Genomic DNA, 21,385 nt, shown 5'->3' on the forward strand with positions numbered 1-21,385 from the left:
GTATATGCGTTTTCAGAGAAACACATGAGATCGGATTATCAATCGCATGCGTGTCACGGGAAACGCACATGCGATCGGCCCGAGCCCCGCCCCCTGTGGGCTAGTGTTGCATTATGAACATGACGCTAGTGAAACGTGTGAACGCACCCTCAGGCAAATCACCTCTTTTCAGCTGTTGGAGTGCGTTTCAAATGCAGTGAAAACGCAGGCCGAGGCCGCGGTCACACGTACCGCTAGGCGTCCGTCATAACGCGGCACTAGCGCACAGGGGGAGGTCCTCGGCCCCGATCGCATGCGTTTCTTTGGAAACGCATGTGCGTTGGGGCCGAGGACATCCCCCTGTGCGCTAGCGTCGCGTTATGACGGACGCCTAGCGGTACGTGTGACCGCGGCGCAAAGCAAATATGCCCTCAGGGCGCGTTCACATGTTGCGTTTTGGTCGCGTTTTCATTGCGTTTAAAACGCATATACAACAGCTGATGAGAGGTGATTTGCCTAATTACATTACCGTTTACATTTGTAAACGCAATGTTAACGCATGTGTTAACAAAACGCATACGTCAACACGCTGTTAACACATGCGTTAACATCGCATTTACGATGCGTTTTGTAAACGGAAATGTTAACAGTGATGTAATTAGGCAAATCACCCCCCTCCTCAGCTGTTGTATATGCGTTTCAGGGCGCGTTCACACGTTCTGCTAGCGCAGCGTTCATAACGCCACGCTAGCGCACAGGGGGCGGAGTTTCGGGCGATCGCATATGCGTTTCCAGAGAAACGCATGCGATTGGGTTATTAATCGCATGCGTTTCTCGGGAAACGCATATGCGATCGGCCCGAGCCCCGCCCACTGTGCGCTAGCGTCGTGTTATGAACGCGACGATAGCGGAACGTGTGAACGCGCCCTCAAACGCAATGAAAACGCAGGTCAAAACGCAACGTGTGAACGCGCCCTGAGGGCAAACGCCTGCAGTCAGGAACGTGCTGCCGGTGTGTTGCGCTACTTTAATGCAAGACATCGACGGCTCGTTCCAGATCGCAGGTGCAGTTTGGTCCACGTTTGCGTTTGCAAACGAAGCCACAACGCAATGTGGGACAGCGCCCTCAAGGGTGCAAAAGATGATTGCTTTCATCTGATTAGGATTATAAAACACATTTGCAAACTGTTCTTTTGCTGTGTTAATAACGCATGCGTATTGGAGTCAGAAATGCAACAAAAAATGCAACACATTGGGGGACATTTACTTAAAGTGTCGGTGTCTGCATTGGCTTTGTTACCGACCTGCTCTGGGAAAGAAGACACACATTTAATATTGTGATGCTGTGCAGAGACATTTCTGGCGCCGACACCATTTTCTGTCCCTGGGACCAAAATCTGTCCCGTGCACCAGAAATGTGTCCAACAGTCCCTGCTAGACCAGTTTTCTTTTGGTCTACTTTCCGCCAGTTTACAGCGCCCAAAAAGGGCTGCGACACATATTAATTGTGTCTGAGTTTCCACTCCGCCAAAGCCACGCCCCTTTTCGGAGAAGAGTCGGAGCAGACGGAAAAAGTCATTTTTTCTGTCCCCGACAGCTAATAAATAGGTAGGAGAGCAGAAGATGCGGTGAAAGCGCCACAAAACTGGCGGAAACACCATAGTAAATGTCCCCCAATGCATTGTGTGAAAGTGGCCTTGGATGAACCCAACACAAGAGCACATTGATGGCCCAATCACATATGCTTTTCCAGGGAACCAAACCTCTGTGGTTGCTGTCACCCGTTGCGTTTAACGCATGTGTTTAAAAATGCATTGCAACAGCTGAAGAGAGATTTGCCTCATTAAACAGCTCATTAAACACTTCCATTTACAAAATGCATGTGTTAACATTGTGTTAACACATGCATTTAATGCACAGATAACACATGCATTAACGCAATCGTTAACATTTGTGTTTTGTAAACGCAAGTGTTAACAGCTGTTTAATTAGGGAAATCTCTCTTCAGCTGTTGCAATGCGTTTTTAAATGAATGCGTTAAACAAGACGTGTGACCGCTCCCTGTGTGTTGTATCTAAATCCTAATTAGAGGACCTAACCTGTTAACGAGTGTTAATATGTGATAGATTAACATACATGAGATAAATCAGGAGCTTGGGAAGTTTCTCCCTTTGGTTGTTTTGGAGGAGCAGAAAGAACATGGCTCCTAGTAGGAAAAAGCAAAGAGTGCAAGTGATTGAGACTGAACAGTCCATCAATGAAAACACAAGCTCTGGCTCTGCTACTCCTCTTAGTATATTGAAAGGAACTTTAAGCACAAATGAGACAGAGCAGTTGAATCTCCGAAGGCAAACATATTTTATCCAAAGAGCAGACACGTCTGATGAAAATGAACCCTGCATTATATATCACGGTCAAGTGGAGGACTCCAACACTGACAAGACCAGGCGTCTCACATACGTTATCGGACCATGTACTGGTCAGACAGAAAGCCCTGTGATGAACTGCAATCCAGGTGGTCAATTTTATTGTTATATTTTCTTCTTTTAGGGTGAAGACACACATGGCGTTTTTGGGACGTTTTTACTAAGTGCGTTTTCAGATCATTTTAAAACGCATCCGTTTTTTTAAAACGCATCCGTTTTTTGAAAACGCATGCGTTTTTGTCAGTTTTTTCCGAAATTGCGCAATGAAAACCGGACAAACGTATGCGTTTTTTACGATCTGAAAACGCACTTAGTAAAAACGGCCCCAAAACGCCATGTGTGTCTTCACCCTTAGGGTGATGCCACATGTGGCGTTTTTGCCCATTTACCATGCGTTTGGCTGCTTACAACCTGTTTATCTGCCCTGTGTGGCATCACCCTTATTTAATTTTTGGTTGGCAGAGATCTTAAAGCATTACATTTGCATCACTGTCTTTTCCAAGGCATTGAACAATATAATTCCTGATCTCAGCGGCTTAGGGTGAAGACACACATGGCGTTTTTGGGCCGTTTTTGGGCCATTTTTAGTTAGTGCGTTTTCAGATCGCATGCGTTTTTGACAGGTTTGAGCAATTATCTTAATTCAAACTGCTCAAAAATGCATGCGTTTTTCAAAAACGCATGCCCTTTTTAACGCATGCGTTTTTAACGATCTGAAAACGCACTAACTAAAAACGGCCAAAAAACTGCCTAAAAACGCCATGTGTGTCTTCACCCTTAGGGTGATGTCAGACGTTGCGCTTTGTCTGCGTTTGTATGCGGCCTGATCGCACCGGCGTCTCTATGGAAACGCCAGCGAACAGGAACGAGCCACCGGTGTTTTGCGCTAAATTGACTTAATGTGAAACACCGGCGGCTTGTTCCCGATCGCAGGTGTTCCCATAAAAACGCTGATGCTATCGCGCCGCGGCCCGCCCCGGTGGGCACGGCTTTGTATGCATTTGCGTTTGCAAGCGCAGACAAAGCGCTTCGTGTGGCACCAGCCTTGCCCTTCCAGCAATGAAGAATAACTCCATGCTGTGGGTGCATTCAAACATTTGGTTTTTTTTGGATGCAGTTTTTGAAGCCAAAAGTTAGTGTGGATCACAGTGGGTGAGAACATATCATTGAGACAAGCTGTTCCGACTACTTTTTCACTCCTCTCCTGGTTTGGACATCAAAAACTGCACATGAAAAACTTCTGCTTTTGAAAAACTAAACATTTGGATGCACCCAGAGGACGTTTTTGGCCTGCGTTTTCATTGCGTTTGAAACTCCTTACAACAGCTGAGGCAAGGTGATTTGACTTGTTACATTATTGTTAACATTTGCATTTACAAAACATATTGTAAACGCAATATTAATGCATGCGTTAACAATGCATTAACACACGTGTTAAAATGGCATTAACAAATGTACACCGTAATGTAATTGGGCAAATCCCCTCTCCTCAGCTGCTGTCATGCGCAACAAAAGCAGGCCAAAACGGAACATGTGAATGTGCCCTGAGGGTGCGTTAACACGTAGCAGTAGAAAAGAGAACAGCTGAAAAGAGAAGATTTGCCTGATTACATAGCTTTTAACAATGTTAACATTGAATTTGCAAAATCATACGATAACAACTATGTAGTCAGGCAAATCTCTTCTACTCAGCTATTCTGATGTGTTTGACAAATGCATGTGTTACTGCCATGTTTGGACACGCCCTCAATGTGGTATGTTTTCTTTAGTAATAGATCAGTGAAAAAACGCATTGCGATCATAATTTATCCGAATGCAATGCATTTTTCATGCATCACCATAGACTCATATAAAGCCTTTTTTATGCATCTGACTCTCAAAAGAAATATGCAATCATGCATTAAAAATTACACGTCTGAAAAAAGTAATTATATCTACTAGTTCAGTATCCAGTGCAAAAAAGCTTTGATATGAAAACTGTTTGTGTGAAAGGGCCTAAAATGTGTCAAAGCATGTTTGTGCTGGAATTTATCCTTGCTCATTTTTACCTGTGTTTTTTTTTTTTTTTTTTTTAATAGGCATAGAGCTAACCCATTCAGAAATGGAAATAGCAGAAATACAGTTACAGGTAATTTGTAAAACCTTTTACATTTTTTTTATTCCCCCCTCTACTGCAAATGTAGACATCTACTCTTGTCCAAAGGCTGAAAAACTTGGCTGCTTTCTTCCCAAAACAGTGCCACTACCTGACCATGGGTAGTATGTGGTATTGCTGGGGTAAACTTCATTAATTTGTATACTGCTAAGCTTTGATTCCTGCATAAAACCATGGCAAGGTGTATCACTGTTTTGGGAAGATATCAGCTATGTTTGGTTGTAAAAAGTTGTTTAGAAGTTAAAAACAATCAGCTGTATATTGGCAACAAATGTAATATATTGGTATTGGAGAGACTGCGATTATAATAAAAGCCAGACCATTTGCTTATTTTTATTTTGACCAATTAACATTTTATACTTGTGTATAAGCAGTTTTTTTTTGCACAAAAATTTGCTGAAAAACACCACCTCGGCTTATACACTAGTGTATAAAAATGAGCTACTATACTCCCCTTCTGTTGCTGCCCGATGCTCCTCTTCAATCTTCTCTTCATCTGTAATGTAGCAGGTGGAGACACATCCATGTGCTTCGACAGCCAGTGCACACTGTGATGTGATGGTGTCGACACTGCCGACGTCAGTGTGCATCAATAGTGTGCTTTTTTTTTTTTTTTTTTTATAGATGATGAGCTGAAGAAAAAGGAGCCACAGAGAGCATCGGGGAGCACCAGAAGGTGAGTATAGTAGTGTTGCAGGGCAATTCATAGGTGGAGGGGCTGTGACCAATGCGTTTCCCACCCTAGGCTTATACTCGAGTCAAGTTTTCAGTCATTTGTGGCAAAATTAGTACTTGTACTTGAGTATATATGGTAATCATTTATTTTTCTACAGTTCTTATATTAAAATAAGTTGCCTGCTTTTGGTCTCATATATAAAATAAGAATATCATCGTTCACATCATATCAGGCTTGTGGTTCTGTGAGTAACAGAGCTGGAGGTGCAGGCAATTAAAGAAGTACAATAGCTACAAGCTTGATGTGATCAAAACATTTTTAATAGTTAATGATTTCAAAAAACATATTTTCCAATGCCCCCCCCCCCCCACATGACGGCCCAACTGTAGGGAAATGAAGAGCGAGAGTTTAAAAGGTCCCTCCTGCCAGTGTCTTCCTGTCCCTATGGGGCTGGCGCCCTGCTCTACTTTTCCTGGGGTTTGTGGGATCTGGGGACCTCTCTCTCGGGTCCATCTGACTGCCTTACAAACCTGCAGGACCCATGGCAGCCGGGAATCATAGCCACTTCCGGCTTTGACACCGATGCACTGGAAGTGACGTTGGTGAAACGCATGCGGCCGCGGCACAGCGGGAACACGCAGAAGATGCCAGGACCTTGGGCAGTAGAAATACTTAGTGCATCCTTGGCCTAACTGGTACCAGTAGTTCCCAGTTTTCCTCCAGTACCATCCAGTGTGTATAGGTTGGCATAATAAACATTATACTTTACCTACAGAAGTTACATTTTTTTTATCACTGCCATGAATTCCGACCATTCATAGATTAACTGACATCCCAGAACTCTGATCCTTTGGGAATGACCTTGCTTGGTAGCTTTTGCATAGCTTCAGACACTGTGTACGATTGCCTCTTGTCATGTCTAATGGTTAATTTGAGGAAAGTGCTCTTAATGCTCTTTAACAAAATAATTTACCTTTCTTCTTTCCACCGTCTAGACAATCAGGTTGTCCCTGTGCGGTTTTCATGCTCGTGTCTGGCTTAATTCTAAAGCAGTGTTGTTGTTCTGTCACAAGCTGATATAATTAATTGCATAGCCTTCTGGGCCTCTGTGTATTTTATATTAGGTATTTTCATTTAATTCCTATACTCCCTTAATGGTGCTTGTAGATGCTGTGTGTTATTGGCAGCTAAAATGAGGATCCAGGGATAAAATAAATGATGTAAAATGAGTAATTAAGATCTTTAGAATAAGACCTCTTATATCTCACTAGTGGGCAACTGCAAGATGTTCTTCCACTTTAAATAAATATGTGATAAGCAGATAGTTTGGGTTCGTGCCAAACTTTTTAGGCTTTGGTCCCCCAGATCCACCCCCGATAATGTACATGTTCGGGGCTGCATTAGTCTCAAAGCCACCAACTCTTTTAGCGTCCATTCAGCGCTGGCACCAATTGTGGGCTAACTCTTTAAATACCGCTGGCAAAGTCGGTGGTGGCATATATGTGGCACTCTACACCTTCAATCCAAAGCTTCTTTTTTGAAAATTACTGTCAAATGGATAGGTATCCTATGCCAAAAAAAACATGCTATAAATGGCAGGATGATGGTACAAGTGGACACTAATCAAATTAATTTAAATGTATTGTAGTTAAAAAAAAAAACTATAAAGTTTTAAAAAAGTGTGTGTGTATAATTCCGAATTCAAAAAGAAAGACTTTTTGGACCTACTGTCACGGCAGGGATATAGAAATACACTTAGACTACCAACACCACCTACGGTAGCGCAGAAAAATGCCCATATCCGGACAGAAAAATATAAAACGTCACTTTTAATGATAATGAGGATAAAAAGTGGTAGTGTAATAACTGTTAACTACTTCACTTGAAAAACTTCGCATTAAAAATACAGGTACCTATGGCTCTTAGGTGATCTATAAAAGGCTATAGCGAACAAATGTAGGAAGGGAAATACGCCTGTAGTCAGGAGAGTATGTACTCTCCACTATGTATATCAGAGTGCTGAAGGCGGCTAAAGTGGCTAAGGAGACTAATACAGTACGTTCCTTGTGTAAAGGGTTATTATATTTAAACCCAGTACAGCAGGTTCAGTAGTGGGGGGAACGATTAAGATCCCTTTACATACTGAACATAGCTACGTCCCTCAAGTATAGTGTCTCTGTGCTCGCACACTTCATGTGCCAAGCACCTCTTATAGTGGCTGATCCTGACGGAAGTCCAGACATAGACTCTAGCCGGACACTATCAGTATCACCTATCCTACATAGTCACTGAATAGAGCAAAAGTATAGAATAGAGCCTAGGTATTCCTGCTAGTTAAAACAACAAATAATTAGCCCCCCGACATGTTTCACCGGAGCACCGGCTTCATCAGGGGTTGGGCTAATAGTGATCATTTGATCACTTTTTATAGATTTTATAGATAAACAGTTAATATATTTTGATCGGCATTTTTGGACGTAGCGATACCTAATGTGTTTATGATTTACTGTTTATTAATATTTATATCCGTTCTAGGGAAAGGGGGGGTGATTTGAATTTTTAGGATCTTACAGATAAAATAGTTTTAAAGTACCCTAGGGAGTCTGAAAAATGGTAAAAATAAAAAAAAAAACCTATCATACTGCCATACTACAGTGCTGATAGCACATTGTAATGAATGGGTTAAAACGAAGTAGCCTCAGGTCTTCAGAAGACCCAAAGCTGCCATGGTGATGGATCACCGCTCCCCGATGATGTCACAGGGAGCAACAATCCTCAGAAAGATGGAGGCCCATGCACCACCATCTTTTTAAGGCCGCCGGCAGCATAGCTGGTGGCCATCGTTGGAAAACCGCCTGCCACCAATCACGGGTGTTACCGGTAAGCCTTTGCTGCAATATACCGGCCCGGAAGCCCTCTCCATGCACCGGGACCAGGCTTGCGCCGTGCTAGTACGGCACAAGTCGGGAAGGGGTTAAAAGCAATTGTGAGACGGTCGTCAATGGAGAGTTGTGAGGAGGCTGAAACTTTCTGGGTTGAGATTCAAAGCCAGGAGAGCTTTGAGAAAATTATTTTTGGTATAATTTATACACCCTGTCTCCAATATCTCTTAAGGAAATAGAGGGTCGCCTATATAAACAGATGGAGAGGACAGTAGTGGTCATGGGAGACTTTAACCTCCTAAATATTTATTGGGGTCAGGGCTCATCTGTGAAGGGTAGACTTTCTGTATGATAATTTTATGGTACAGCTTGTAGAAGATCCCACAAGAGGTGATGCTTTGTTGGACCTTGAGATTTCTAACATTGAGGAAATTGTCCAAAATGTCACTGTCCGCGAAACCCTTGGTAAATGCGATCTAACGTAATTGGATGGGGGTCATTGAAAGATCAAAATTAGATTTATTTAGTCTGGACAAGAGACGACAAAGAGGGGACATGATTAATTTATATAAATATGAATGGTCCATACAAACAATATGGGGAAAAGTTGTTCCAGGTTAAATCAAGACAGGAGGGCATTGTCTCCATCTGGATAAAACAATGTTTAATCCCCAGCTTCAACAGGGCTTTTTTACTATGAGAACTGTCAATCTGTGGAATAGCCTGCCTCAAGCGCTGGTAACAGTAGGAACAGCAGAGGGCTTTAAGAAGGCCCTAGATGCCTTTTTAAATCTAAATCACAATGATGGCTATGTTATATAGCAGTGATGGCGAACCTTTTAGAGACCGAGTGCGCAAACTAAAACCAAAATCCACTCATTTACTGTGAAGTGCCAACGTGGCATTTTAAGCTGTAACTTATTGCTACGTGTTCTTTCACATCTTTCAATTGTATCGGCCCCCTGAGGCCACCAATACAGTTGAAAGAAAGAGGGCAAATAGCTTCTCTCCAGGGTCTCTCTGTACAGGAACACCGGTGGTTCTAGCAGGATAACCTCTAAAGATGATGCAGTTCTGTCCACACCTTCTCACTTTTCCCGCAGTTCCAAACAGCCAATAAAGTGTCGCTTTAAAATAGCGCTGATTGCAGCATCTCTTAAGTTGCCTGGGACTGCAGGAAAATTTGGTGGATTTGGTCTTGTTTGGTGAACTCTGTCCTGCAGTGATGGCCTGAGTGCCCATAGAAAGGGCTCTGAGTGCCACATCTGGCACCCGTGCCATAGGTTCACCACCACTGTTATATAGACTTGTTTTCCTTAAATTCCTTCCTCATCCAATCCCTTACCCCTCCTTGGTTGAACTTGATGGACCTGTCTTTTTTTTTTTTTTTTTTTTTTTCTCAACCATATAAGCGATGTAACTGTATCGTAGCAAAATGTCATCACTTTTACAAGGATAATTTCTAACTTTATAATGTCACCTATCCAACTTTACACGGTCTCCTCGACCAGAAGTGCTGGTATTAATATATGTATGTCCCATGTAATGGGCAACATGAGATCTGTGTCTAGGAAAATAGGCAAGTTTTTGTCATTTAATGAATAATGATTATTAAAACCAAGCTCCTATTAGCTAACTAATGTTAACTAATAGTAGGCTTTTTTTTTTTTTTTTTTCCCTTTTAATAGTCACCAACAATGGAAGAAACTAAACCTAAAAAGCGTGGTGGTAGGAAGAAGAAATCTGCCCCAGTATTGTCATCAGAACATGCAGATGATAATAAGGTATTGCTCCCCAAAAAAATGTGTTCGCTGAAGACTTTGCAGCTTTTCAGGCTTTTACGTTGTTATTATTATGTGCAACACACTGAGGACATAGTTCTACTAACCAGAACCACAAGCCACATTCAGTTTGATGGGGGGGTGAGGGGGTGCATTATTATGATGATCGTGACCAAGCGCAGAGCGTCCTATGTCAGGGGCACAGGTGCGCCAAAGGGGGTCATTTGATCAGTGTAAAAAATGATTTTTTGCTGAAACTGCAAATTTATCTGCCTTTACAAGACCACCTCCAGCACCTGCTTACATACCCCAAGGTAAAGGTATGTTTAGGTCAAAATGACCATTTTGAAGTTGTAGGTTTCCTTTTAGGTCTAGAACATGTATGGTGTGTTTTTTAATACTTTTTTCCATTTCGTCACCATGACGGCCCCACTGGAGGTTGCTTCCCCTTCCTCTGTAGGGATAGGAAATTGAGAGCATTAAATAGCCCCTCCCTCAACCTCCCACCAGTGTTTTTCCTGTCCCTACAGGGAAAGGTTGAGAGTAAACCTCTCTCTCCTCTCGGGGTGGGGGGGTAGAACCTCGTACCTCTCGTGGGTGCTTGTTTCCCCGGGGCTTCCCTCGTCCGGCCTCCTCGTGAGTCCTACTTGGGGTCTCCAGGTCCCGGATTGCCAAAATTGGATCTCCTGCGGCGTGCAGGAGACATCGGGCAGTACCGGCAGCTTTTTACGGCCCTCTCGGGGGTCTGCGGCTGCCGGCACATAAAGCGCATGGTCTGGCGCATGGTCAGGCGCATGGTCACTTCCGGGTTACGGAGCGCGAACCGGAAGTGACGTCAGAGACCTCAGCCAACTAAACGATGCCATGGACCGTAAATCAGATTGTTTGCTCAAAAAAGCTTGGGAAGCTTCCATGGCAATCCTAAAAACAAATATTACCACTACCTCTGTATCACGTACTCTGTTTTTTTGGCTAGGACAGCTGGAGGATCATCTTAGAGAAGGCACGTCCAGAGAAGAAATGCTTGACTCCATTCCGTTATTAAGATCAGCAGCAGCCTTTCTGGCAGATGCCTCAGCAGAAACCATCCGGTTTTCAGCAAGAGAAGCTGCATTATCTAATGCGACCAGAAGAGCCCTTTGGTTAAGGCAATGGTCTGGAGACGTGCGCTCAAAAGCAAAACTGTGTAGCCTGCCTTTTTGGGTGATTTTTTATTTGGACCAGAATTGGATGAAATCCTAGCTAAAGCAGCGGATAAAAAGAAGGGGTTTCCAGAGGCCAAACAACCCAAGAAGCAAATTTTTCGAAGCTTTCGCCCCACTAAAGAACAGCCAAGATTCAGGAGCAAGCAGACCTGGAAACAGGGGTACTGGAATACAGCCAAAGGAGGAAAGAACAAATCCTTTCTTTTTGGTGCCTCAAGTAAACAAGAGAAGAAACAATGACGCCAGAGTGGGGGGAAGATTGAAAAATTTTCTCCCCCATTGGAAAAATATAACATCCAACAGGTGGGTACTCTCTATAATAGAAGATGGCTATTTTATAGATTTTGTGTCACCTCCTCCTCACCGGTTTATCCTATCCAGGCAACCATCGGACAGACTAACATGTCACCTTTGGAAGGAAGTTTCCGACCTGCTAAAATTGAATGTCATCTGCCCAGTCCATCCAGAAGAAAGAGGTACGGGTCATTACTCGCCTTTGTTTTTGATAAAAAAACCAAATGGGACTTTCAGATTAATTACAAACTTGAAATATTTGAACAAATGGGTAACCTATGTCAAATTCAAAATGGAATCAATCAAATCCACTACGCCTTTGATACCTTACAAAGCTTGTTTATGTACCTTGGATCTCAAGGATGTCTATTATCACGTACCTATCCATACGAAATCACAAAAATACTTAAGATTTGCCGTATTATCTCCCTCTGGGGAAGAATTTCATTTTCAATTTACTGCATTACCCTTTGGTCTCTCCTCAGCCCCCCGGGTTTTTACCAAGGTCATGGCAGAAGCAGTAAAATATCTCCGAACGGAAGAAATCAGCGTGATTCCATACTTAGACGACTTCCTAATAATAGGAGATTCAGTAAGTCATTTAGAAAGCCAAAAGGATACAACAATAGAAGTTTTACAATCTCTGGGATGGATCATAAATTTAGACAAATCAGACTTAATTCCGAGTCGCATAAAAGAATTTTTAGGAGTGTCTTTAAATTCTCTAACCCAGACCTCGTATCTTCCACAGGAAAAGATGAAAAATCTTCTTGGGAAAATCAAGAAATTCGAGAAGAGGAAGTCTGTCTCAGTAAGGACAGCTATGAGTCTTCTGGGGACCATGACATCATGCATCCAGAGTGTGGCCTGGTGCCAAAATCACTCAAGAACACTACAGTCATGGATTCTTACAAAATGGGACAAAAATCATCATCATCTTCATTTCCCATTGATAATCCCCTCAAAAGTGAAGGAATCACTAAGATGGTGGAAAAATCCCGGGAATCTACGGAAAGGCGTAAATTGGGTCCAATGGCCATTGACCCAGATCCAAACAGACGCCAGCAGCTCCGGATGGGGGGCTCTCCTTCCGGGCAAATATATCCAGGGTTGCTGGACCCAGGAAACAGCACATACCTCTTCGAACGAGAGAGAGCTAAAAGCGGTCCTGAACACTCTAAAATCCTGTACCAGCGAGCTGAAGGGTCACCATGTGAAAATTATGTCGGACAACACTACCACGGTTGCCTATCTAAGAAGACAAGGAGGTACCAGATCAAAAAGGCTACTGAAAATATCACAACAAATATTTTCCTGGGCAGAAGAAAATATCCAGTCGATCTCGGCCATCCATCTGAGGGGTTCAGAAAATGTAGTAGCAGATTACCTCAGCCGGTCCCAAATTCTTCCCCACGAATGGAGCTTGAACGAGGAAGTCTTCCAAGAGATTGTTCTAAGGTGGGGACTGCCGGACATCGACTTGTTTGCCTCCAGAAAGCATTCCAAAGTGAAAAAGTTCTTTTCCTTGAACCCAAAAGAAGTCCCCTGGGGACTAGATGCTTTTTCACAGACCTGGAACCAGGACCTAGTGTATGCTTTCCCTCCGATTCCATTGATAAGCAAGGTATTGCAAAAACTACTAGTCAGTCCAACCAAGCACATCTTAGTAGCACCCTTTTGGCCAAAGAAAAATTGGTTCCCAAGTCTACAAAAGTTGGCGATGGACCTTCCGTTTATCCTACCCAGGAGGCCGGACCTTCTACATCAGGGACCAGTCCTTCATCAGAACCCAGGGTTCCTAAACCTAGCAGCCTGGATCCTGAAAGCACCTTCTTAAGATCAAAAGGTTTATCATATAAGGTAATAAAAACCTTAAAGAATAGTAGAAAACCTGTAACCCATGCCATATACTTTAAAATATGGAAAAAGTTTTGTTCCTGGTCAAAAGATATGCCTAACCAGGGTTCCCCAAATATCTGTCAGATTCTTGATTTTCTGCAGGAGGGGTTCGAGCAGGGACAACGACCTAGCACCTTGAGAGTCCAGGTCTCAGCCTTGAGCGCCTACTTCGATACAGCGCTGACAGAACACAGGTGGGTAAAGAGGTTCTTTCAAGCCTGCTCACGCTTACGTCCTACTGTTAAAGATTCATCCCCTCAGTGGGATCTATCTCTAGTTCTAGATGCTTTAACTATGGGGCCCTTCGAGCCGATCGACCCTAGTCATATGCGTTTTTTGACACAAAAAACTGCCTTTTTAATCGCCATTACATCTGCTAGAAGACTGGGCGAGTTACAGGCCTTGTCCATTTGTGAACCCTATTTATCTGTGTCAGAAGATAGGATCACGCTCAGACTTCACAGAAATTTTTTACCAAAAATTGTCTCAAATTTCCATAGGAACCAGGAGATAATCTTACCCATGTTTTGCCATCATCCAAAAAATCCTGTGGAAGAGAAATGGCATCTACTGGATGTAAGACGTACTGTTCTTAAATATCTCGAAGCATCCAATCCTTGGAGAAAAGATTTAAATTTATTTGTTCAATTTGCAGGAAGAAATAAAGGCAAGAAAGCTTCAAAAGCCACTATTGGACGCTGGATTACAGATACCATTAAAGAATGTTATAAAATCAAAGGTGTTCCACTACCTCTCTGTCAAAGCCCATTCCACTAGGGCCATGTCTACATCTTGGGCTGAGAGAGGAGGTGCATCCATTGAAGAAATCTGCAAAGCCGCTACGTGGAGTACAAATGTCACATTTGCAAAGCACTATAGGCTAAATGTCTTAGCTGCCAAAGATCTGGCTTTTGGCCGAAAAGTGCTTCAGGCTGTAGTCCCTCCCTAAACTGGGCATAAATTTGGTATGACTCCAGTGGGGCCGTCATGGTGACGAAATGGAAAAAGGAATTAGTCCTTACCGGTAATTCAATTTCCATAAGTCCACCATGACGGCCCTGATATTTCCCACCCATGTATATAAAAGTATTTTTGGATCTTTGCCTATGTATGTGAAATTTAACATACTAAAATAAAATTATGTTGCAACCTATACTGGTGTAGTTATTTGATAAACACTGGTGGGAGGTTGAGGGAGGGGCTATTTAATGCTCTCAATTTCCTGTCCCTACAGAGGAAGGGGAAGCAACCTCCAGTGGGGCCGTCATGGTGGACTTATGGAAATTGAATTACCGGTAAGGACTAATTCCTTTTTTTTTTTTCATGGTATAAAAATATTTGAGTCTTAATGCATGTTTCAAGTTAAAGTTTAAAACCAACTAGTTATTAACCTTTTTATGACAAGAAGTAAAAGGCACATTAAGCCAGTTAGATTTAGGTCAAACATTTAGAAGGTTATGTTATTTTGGCATTGATTTCTGAACGGTATCGGTAGTCTACTTAGTACAACATATTTTTAGACATCCCCTCTTTTTGCATTCTACTCATTGCAGTATTCTATGATGGAAATGTGGGGTAGAAATGCTTTAAAATCAATTGATGACATTTAATATTTCAAAAATTGGTTCATTTTATTTTTAAAATATAAATCCTATAACCATTTTAACTTCTCAAAAGTGGTCTTTCATTCCTTAATAAAGGTTCAAGTAGTAAAATTTTATGGCCAATGTACTAAAGTTACAATAACAGACCCAATGCTTGAAGATGCATGATGGTATTTTTGGAAGAAAGAAGGCTTTTTTTTAATAATTTGGGCCGGGTGCATTGCAGAATACCGTATTTTCCGGACTATAAGGCGCACTTAAAAGCATTGGATTTCCGTGGAAATCCAAAGTGCGCCTTATAGTCCGGTACGCCCTATGTATGGCGCTGGGCACAGGGCAGCGGACCATACTTACATAGGTCCCCGCTACCGGAGATCTCCAGCGGGAGATCTGCTGTCTCCGGTAGCGGGGACCTATGTAAGTATGGTCCGCTGCCCTCCTCCACCTCCCCCTCACCTTCCCCGCGTTCCCCGTCACGTCCCGTCGCCGCGTCACGTCGGGTCTCCGCCACGCCCCCGGACCTCCGCCACGCCCCCGGCCGCCGGACCCCGCGCCTTATAGTCCGATGCGCCTTATATATGTAATTATTACATATATAAGGCGCATCGGACTAATGCGCCTTATAGTCCGGTGCGCCCTATAGGGCAGAAAATACGGTACTCTTTAGAACACTTGCTCTTAAAATGATAAACAAATGGTATATATGTCGTCTTGGCAAATGGAAAATATATGGTATTTAATCCATTTGTGGAATATTTGCTTGTACAGTTTAATCTTCAAAACTAGCAAATCTTTTTTGCAAATGTGAATTCTTTTTAATTTTATTATATCCTCTTCAAAAAGGAAAAAGAAAATCTTATCTCTAAAGCTCCTGCTGGTGGTAAGCCCAGAAAACGTGGTCAAAAGAAATCTGCAAGTAACAAGGAAGCCCAGGATATGATGCTGGCATCTGAAAATGGAAAGAAGACCAGCAGTAGAAAGAAAAAGGTAATCTTGCACATAAATCTTTTATTCTGATACATGTCTGTGAAAGCCAAGCAACCACTATACAGTACATTACAATGTTATTTTGTAACTCTGTACACTCAAAACTTGATAACTCAAGGCAGTAGTGGATTGTAAAATAGGCGGTTTGGATGGTAGCCACCCACCAAATTTTATTCTCTGTATCTTCACCCATGGAATCTGCATACATGTGTTCCTGCTCTCAATACATAAAATTTCAAAACACATGAAGGTCCTGAAACTACAGATTGAAAGCAGGCAGAGGGGACACTTCCTCCATTTGCCAAGAAGCTTGATTCCAGTACCATATGTAAAAGGTAAACTAGATTATAAGGGCTATAATATTCATACATGCCAATCTCAATCCACCTGTGACTAAAGGTATCAAGCATTCACCAGAAGGTCCCTGTTCCTACAGCAGCATGCCCAAGCAAACGCCACCAGGCAGGTCTGTGATACTGTTGTGGAGAAGTTTAAAAAGTTTGTGAATCCGGTATTGGATGACTGCAAACCTGGCTGTTTCTCTTAACATTCATCTCAAACAAGGAGAAGACTGATTAGAGAAGCAGCCAAGAGGCCCATGATCACTCTGGATGAACGGCAGAGATCTATAGCTGAGGTGGGAGAGTCTGTCCTTAGGTCAACAATCATTCCTACACTGCACAAATCTGGTCTTTAAACAAGACTTTTTATGGATATCTTTGAGAAATAGTTTGCCACAAGTCACCTGGGAGACTCTTGGGTGCTCTGGTCAGATGAATTTTGGTTTCAGCTTTTTACCCACCTAATGCCTAATGATGTGTTTGGTGTAAAAGCAGCACAGCTCATCACTAGAGATGGGCGAATCGATTCTGACGATTCCAAATTTAGAATTTTAAACCTAGAGTTTCAGGAAAACTTTGATTTGTCACAAATCTGAAGTTTACAGTGATTCATGGGAATGAATTAAATTTTTTTTTCCCCTTTTATAAGCAAAATTGCCATGAGCACAACGTATTACATGGGGTAGAAAACTTGGAAGAAGAAAGGAACATGGCGGTACTGTTCCTCACTGTATGGGGGTAGTGACCCTCACTGGCGGTAGCGATACCTAATTTGTATAGGTTTTGTTTTCATACATTTACAAAAAATAAAACCTCCTGTAAAAAACTTTTTTTTTTTTTTTTTAATTTTGCTATCTTCTGCCTCTAACTTTTTTTATGCTTTGGTGTATGAAGCTTTGGGTGGTGTCATTTTTTGCAACTTTTGAGGACTTTTTCATTTCTATTATAAGAATGTATGACCTTTTTGATCACTTTTTATTGAATTTTTTTATATTTTCCAAAATGGCAAAGTGCCATTTTCGACTTTGGGTGCTATTTTCCGTTAGGAGGTTAAACTCAATGAAAGACCATTATTATATTTTGATCGGGCATTTTTGGACGCAGTGATTTTTACTGTTTATTTTTAGATCAGTTCTAGGGAAAGGGGGGGTCATTTGAATTCTTAGTTTTTTTTTTTTTATTATTTTTAAACTTTTTTTTTTTATTTTTACTATTTTTCAGACTTCCAAAGGTACTTTAACCCTAGGTTGTCTGATCGATCCAATCATATACTGCCATACTACAGTATATGGGGATTTCCCTCCTCATTTATTACAAAGTGCTGATCGCACATTGTAATGAAGGGATTAAACAGAGGCAGCCACGAGTCTTCGGAAGGCCCGAAGCTATCATGACGTCACGGGGAGCGTTGATCCTAGACAAGATAGCGGCACCCATGCCCCCCAGTTTTGGAAGCTGCCAACGGAGATCTGCGGGTTAGCACTGACCCGGGTTGTTACCGGCAAGCCTTTGCTGCATCAGCCAGTGAGCCCTCTCCATGCACCCAAATCCGGCATGTGACGCACGATTATGTCACATGCCTTGATTTGTTATGATTCTGTCGAAACGAATTTTCTCTGAAGATAAATTCGCCCATCTCTACTCTTCACCCTACACACACCATCCCCACTGTCACACGTGGTGGCAGCAGCATGGTGTGGGCATGCTTTTCTTTAGCAGGAACAGTGAAGATGGTTAAAATTGATGGAATGATGGATGAAGCCAAATACAGGACCATTCTGGAAGAAAACCTGTTGGAGTCTGCAAAAGACCTGATACTAGGACGGAGATTTACCTTCCAACATCCCATACCTAAAGCAAAACTTACAGTGGAATGGTTCACAAATAAACATACCCAGGTGTTCGAATGGCCAAGTCAAAGTCCAGTCCAGAATTCATATGAGAATCTGTGGAAAGAGCTGAAAACTGCTGTTCACAAACGTTCAATATCCAACCACACTGAGATTCAGCTGTTTTCCATGGAAGAATGCGAATGAGACTTTCCTCAAGCGACTTGCAGCTGTAATCATGAAAAAGGTGGCTCTACAAAGTATAAACTTAAAGGGCACTGAATAATATTGCAAAAATAATTTTTTACAAGAGTTTAAAATATCCAATAAATTTCATTCTACTTCACAATTATGTCCCACTTGTAGATTCTTCACCAAAAAAACTTTTTTTTTTTTATCTTGTTTGAAGCCTGAAATGTGGCAAAAGGTAGAAATGTTCAAGGTGGCCAAAAAAATATATTTTATGATCATAAATATATTCTCATGTAGATTAGTGTGAGACCTGTAGGAGACCTGGAGAATGGTAAGGTTTTATTGTATATGTATTACTAATTTTAAAAAATGCATCATTTTAAGGAGAACTCATGTGTTTGCAGGGGCGGAATGGTCATAGACTTTACCGGGAGACTTCCCAGTGGGCCGGTGCTCTGAGCAGCTGATGGGGCCGGTCCCTTCCTCCTCACTACATGCAGGGCCACTTTGGCGCATGCTTTGTGTGAGTGGGGGGGGGGGAGCTGGTGCATGCTTTGTGTGAGTGGGGGGGGGAGGGGGGCTGGCGCATGCTTTGTGTGAAGGTGCGTCCACATGTTGCTTGTTTGCCTGCGTTTTCATTGTGTTTGAAACGCATTATAACAGCTGAGGAGGGTTGATTTGCCTAATTACATTACTGTTTACATTTGTAAACGCAAATGTTAACAGTAATGTAATTGGGCAAATCGCCTCTCCTCAGCTGTTGTAATGTGTTTCAAATGCAATGAAAACCCAGGCCAACACGCAACATGTGAACGCGCCCTTAGCATTTTGATTCCGCTTTGTAAATGAATCAAAACGTATTGTGGCGGCCCGCAGCCGATCACACATGCGTCTCTATGCAAACGTATGTGATTGGCAATCGGTGCGTATTGTGTAAATGCGGGACACCGGGCGCTCATTGTGATGCATGCATTTACATACAAACACATATGCGATAGGCCGCTGGCTACCCCAGTGCGTCTTGATTTAGTTACAAAACGGAATCAAAACGCTAACAAGTGGCATGACCCTTATTGTCGCTTATAGTTAGTTGACTCCGCCTACTTGTGATGGCCACGCCTAAAGTAAATTGGCCCAGAATATAAAGAGCCCCTTTAAATTCCCAGTCCGCCCCTGTGTGTTTGTCACCATATTTGCAAGATTTTTGGTTAATTTGTACAAACCTCTTTGAAGTTTTATTGCACACACTCAGAGGCTGTTGAAATGGGTAATTCTAAACCGAGCGTGTATAAAAAAATTTTAATTTTTGTATGTTAAAGGAAATCTATTTTTTAAAAAATATATATTTATTTTTTTTTCTTTTGCAGGCACAGGATGAGAAAATTGAAACTAATGTTCAGAAGAAAACAGTGAAAAGGGGCAAAAAAAGAGATGCAGATTAAAACCAAAGTTGGTTATTTTTATAATATCCCTAAATGTATCTTTTCAGTTGGTGTTTTGTCCTAAATTTTTCATACTGCATATTAGAAAACGATCTTATGGAAGTTTCCAAAAATGAACTTTTTATATTTAACTCTGTGTGGGTGTGTGATAAATAAGTTTGATAAATAAAGTTGGTTAAATATTCAAACAATTTGTGTTCAATTTGATGGCTACTGTAAACGGAGCATAGTTTCCAGATTGCCATGGACTTTATAGTAAACATTTTATGATAAAAATTACACCTTTGGTCATTGCAACTTTTTATATGCCTATTTATAGTTTATTTTTTCATCTCAATCTAAAGTAGAAGAAATCCATATCAGTTTGTTATCCCAGTTATGTATAAACCCATATTTGTACAATAGCACAATTGCCAAACCAACTATAATGGACTAGGTCCATTCTGCTGAGGGATCTCCTTCTCTAGACCATAAAGCAACCTAACATCTCCTAAAAGATCTTCTGCCCAATTCTTTACACATTTTTTTTTTTTGTCTTTTGACGAAGTCCATTGACCAATTTAAAACTCAGAAGTACTAAAACTCCTCCTGTCTCTGATGACTTCCCCCATTGATGTTTTTCTCTGTCACTATGGAGATCAAGGCTCAGCCTTTTTGTGACCTTCAACTGCAATAACAGGAAATTGATGTGACATACCCTTGAATCCTATAAGGATAGCCAAATTAAACCTTCGGACAAGGGGGGCAATGTAGTTATTATGGATTTGGCACCATCTGTCTACTTGTCCCAAAAATGCGAATGCAATCTTGCAGGCTAACCCCACACAGCGCTTTATTGAGGAACTTCAGACCCTCCTCACCGATGCATTACAGAAGAAAGTAATTGATAAAAGTGCATTTGAGTTTGTGTCCCATAAATCCTGTTACAGCCACATTTTATGGACTGCCCAAGGTCCATAAAGGCCTTCGATATCTAAAAGGTAGACCTATAGTCTCTGAAGCCTATAATCTGACCCAAAAACTAGGGGTTTATCTGAATAAAATATTAAGACCATTTGTATCTACTCTCCCCTCATATACGAAGGATACACTGGACCTCCAACATCTGGAGGGTCTTACCGTTGAGGATGAATGCATACTGGGCAGTATAGATGTTGAGGCCCTTTTATTCCTCTATACCTCACAAGATGGGCATTAAGGCTGTTCTGCAAGCCTTAATTTCTCGTAAGACAGAATTCTATTTTTCTTTAATGGCACAATCTACCAACAGCTCAGGGGCTTGGTGATTGGTTGAGGCCAACAGAGAGCCTAGTGTTTCTAGATGTTCTGATCTCCATTGCCTCTTAAGAGGGATTCCACACAGTCAATACTTGCGCCTCCGAAGGAACTGCTCCAATAATGCCACCTTCGTTAGACAAGCTCATGATCTACATTTAAGATTCAGAGGGGCTACCCGAATCATGTCCTTCCTAAGGGGTTTTAATTTGTATTACACCAAAATAGGACTGATTTACTTTGTCAAACTTAAATCTGAGACAAGTACCATTAGATTAATTATGACCTTTAATAATGGTGCTTTGGCAATAAGAGATGTTATTGCCAAACATTAGAACACTCGGTTCATGGACATAGATATCAGGGACTCTAAGTGACCAACCCCTGATTACTTACAGAAAGGGATGATCTCTTAGAG

The 21,385-nt window shown here is 41.9% G+C and overlaps 1 protein-coding gene across 2 annotated transcripts; it reads left to right on the forward strand.

The window, feature by feature from the left end:
- The first annotated feature begins 2,069 nt into the window (after positions 1–2,069).
- On the forward strand, positions 2,070–19,883 carry LOC140116618 (uncharacterized). Of its 2 annotated transcripts, XM_072133094.1 has the most exons (5): positions 2,076–2,494; positions 4,484–4,533; positions 9,807–9,902; positions 15,745–15,888; positions 19,618–19,883. In XM_072133094.1, the coding sequence occupies exons 1-5, from the start codon at positions 2,179–2,181 to the stop codon at positions 19,690–19,692; spliced, it is 681 nt and encodes a 226-aa protein (XP_071989195.1). In that variant the 5' UTR covers positions 2,076–2,178; the 3' UTR covers positions 19,693–19,883. The 2 variants fall into 2 exon arrangements, with proteins under 2 accessions (XP_071989196.1, XP_071989195.1); XM_072133095.1 differs by lacking the exon at positions 9,807–9,902 and having other exon boundaries at positions 2,070–2,494.
- The last annotated feature ends 1,502 nt before the right edge of the window (positions 19,884–21,385 follow it).

The sequence above is a fragment of the Engystomops pustulosus genome, chromosome 2, assembly GCF_040894005.1.
Source record: "Engystomops pustulosus chromosome 2, aEngPut4.maternal, whole genome shotgun sequence".
In the NCBI taxonomy this organism is placed as follows: domain Eukaryota; kingdom Metazoa; phylum Chordata; class Amphibia; order Anura; family Leptodactylidae; genus Engystomops; species Engystomops pustulosus.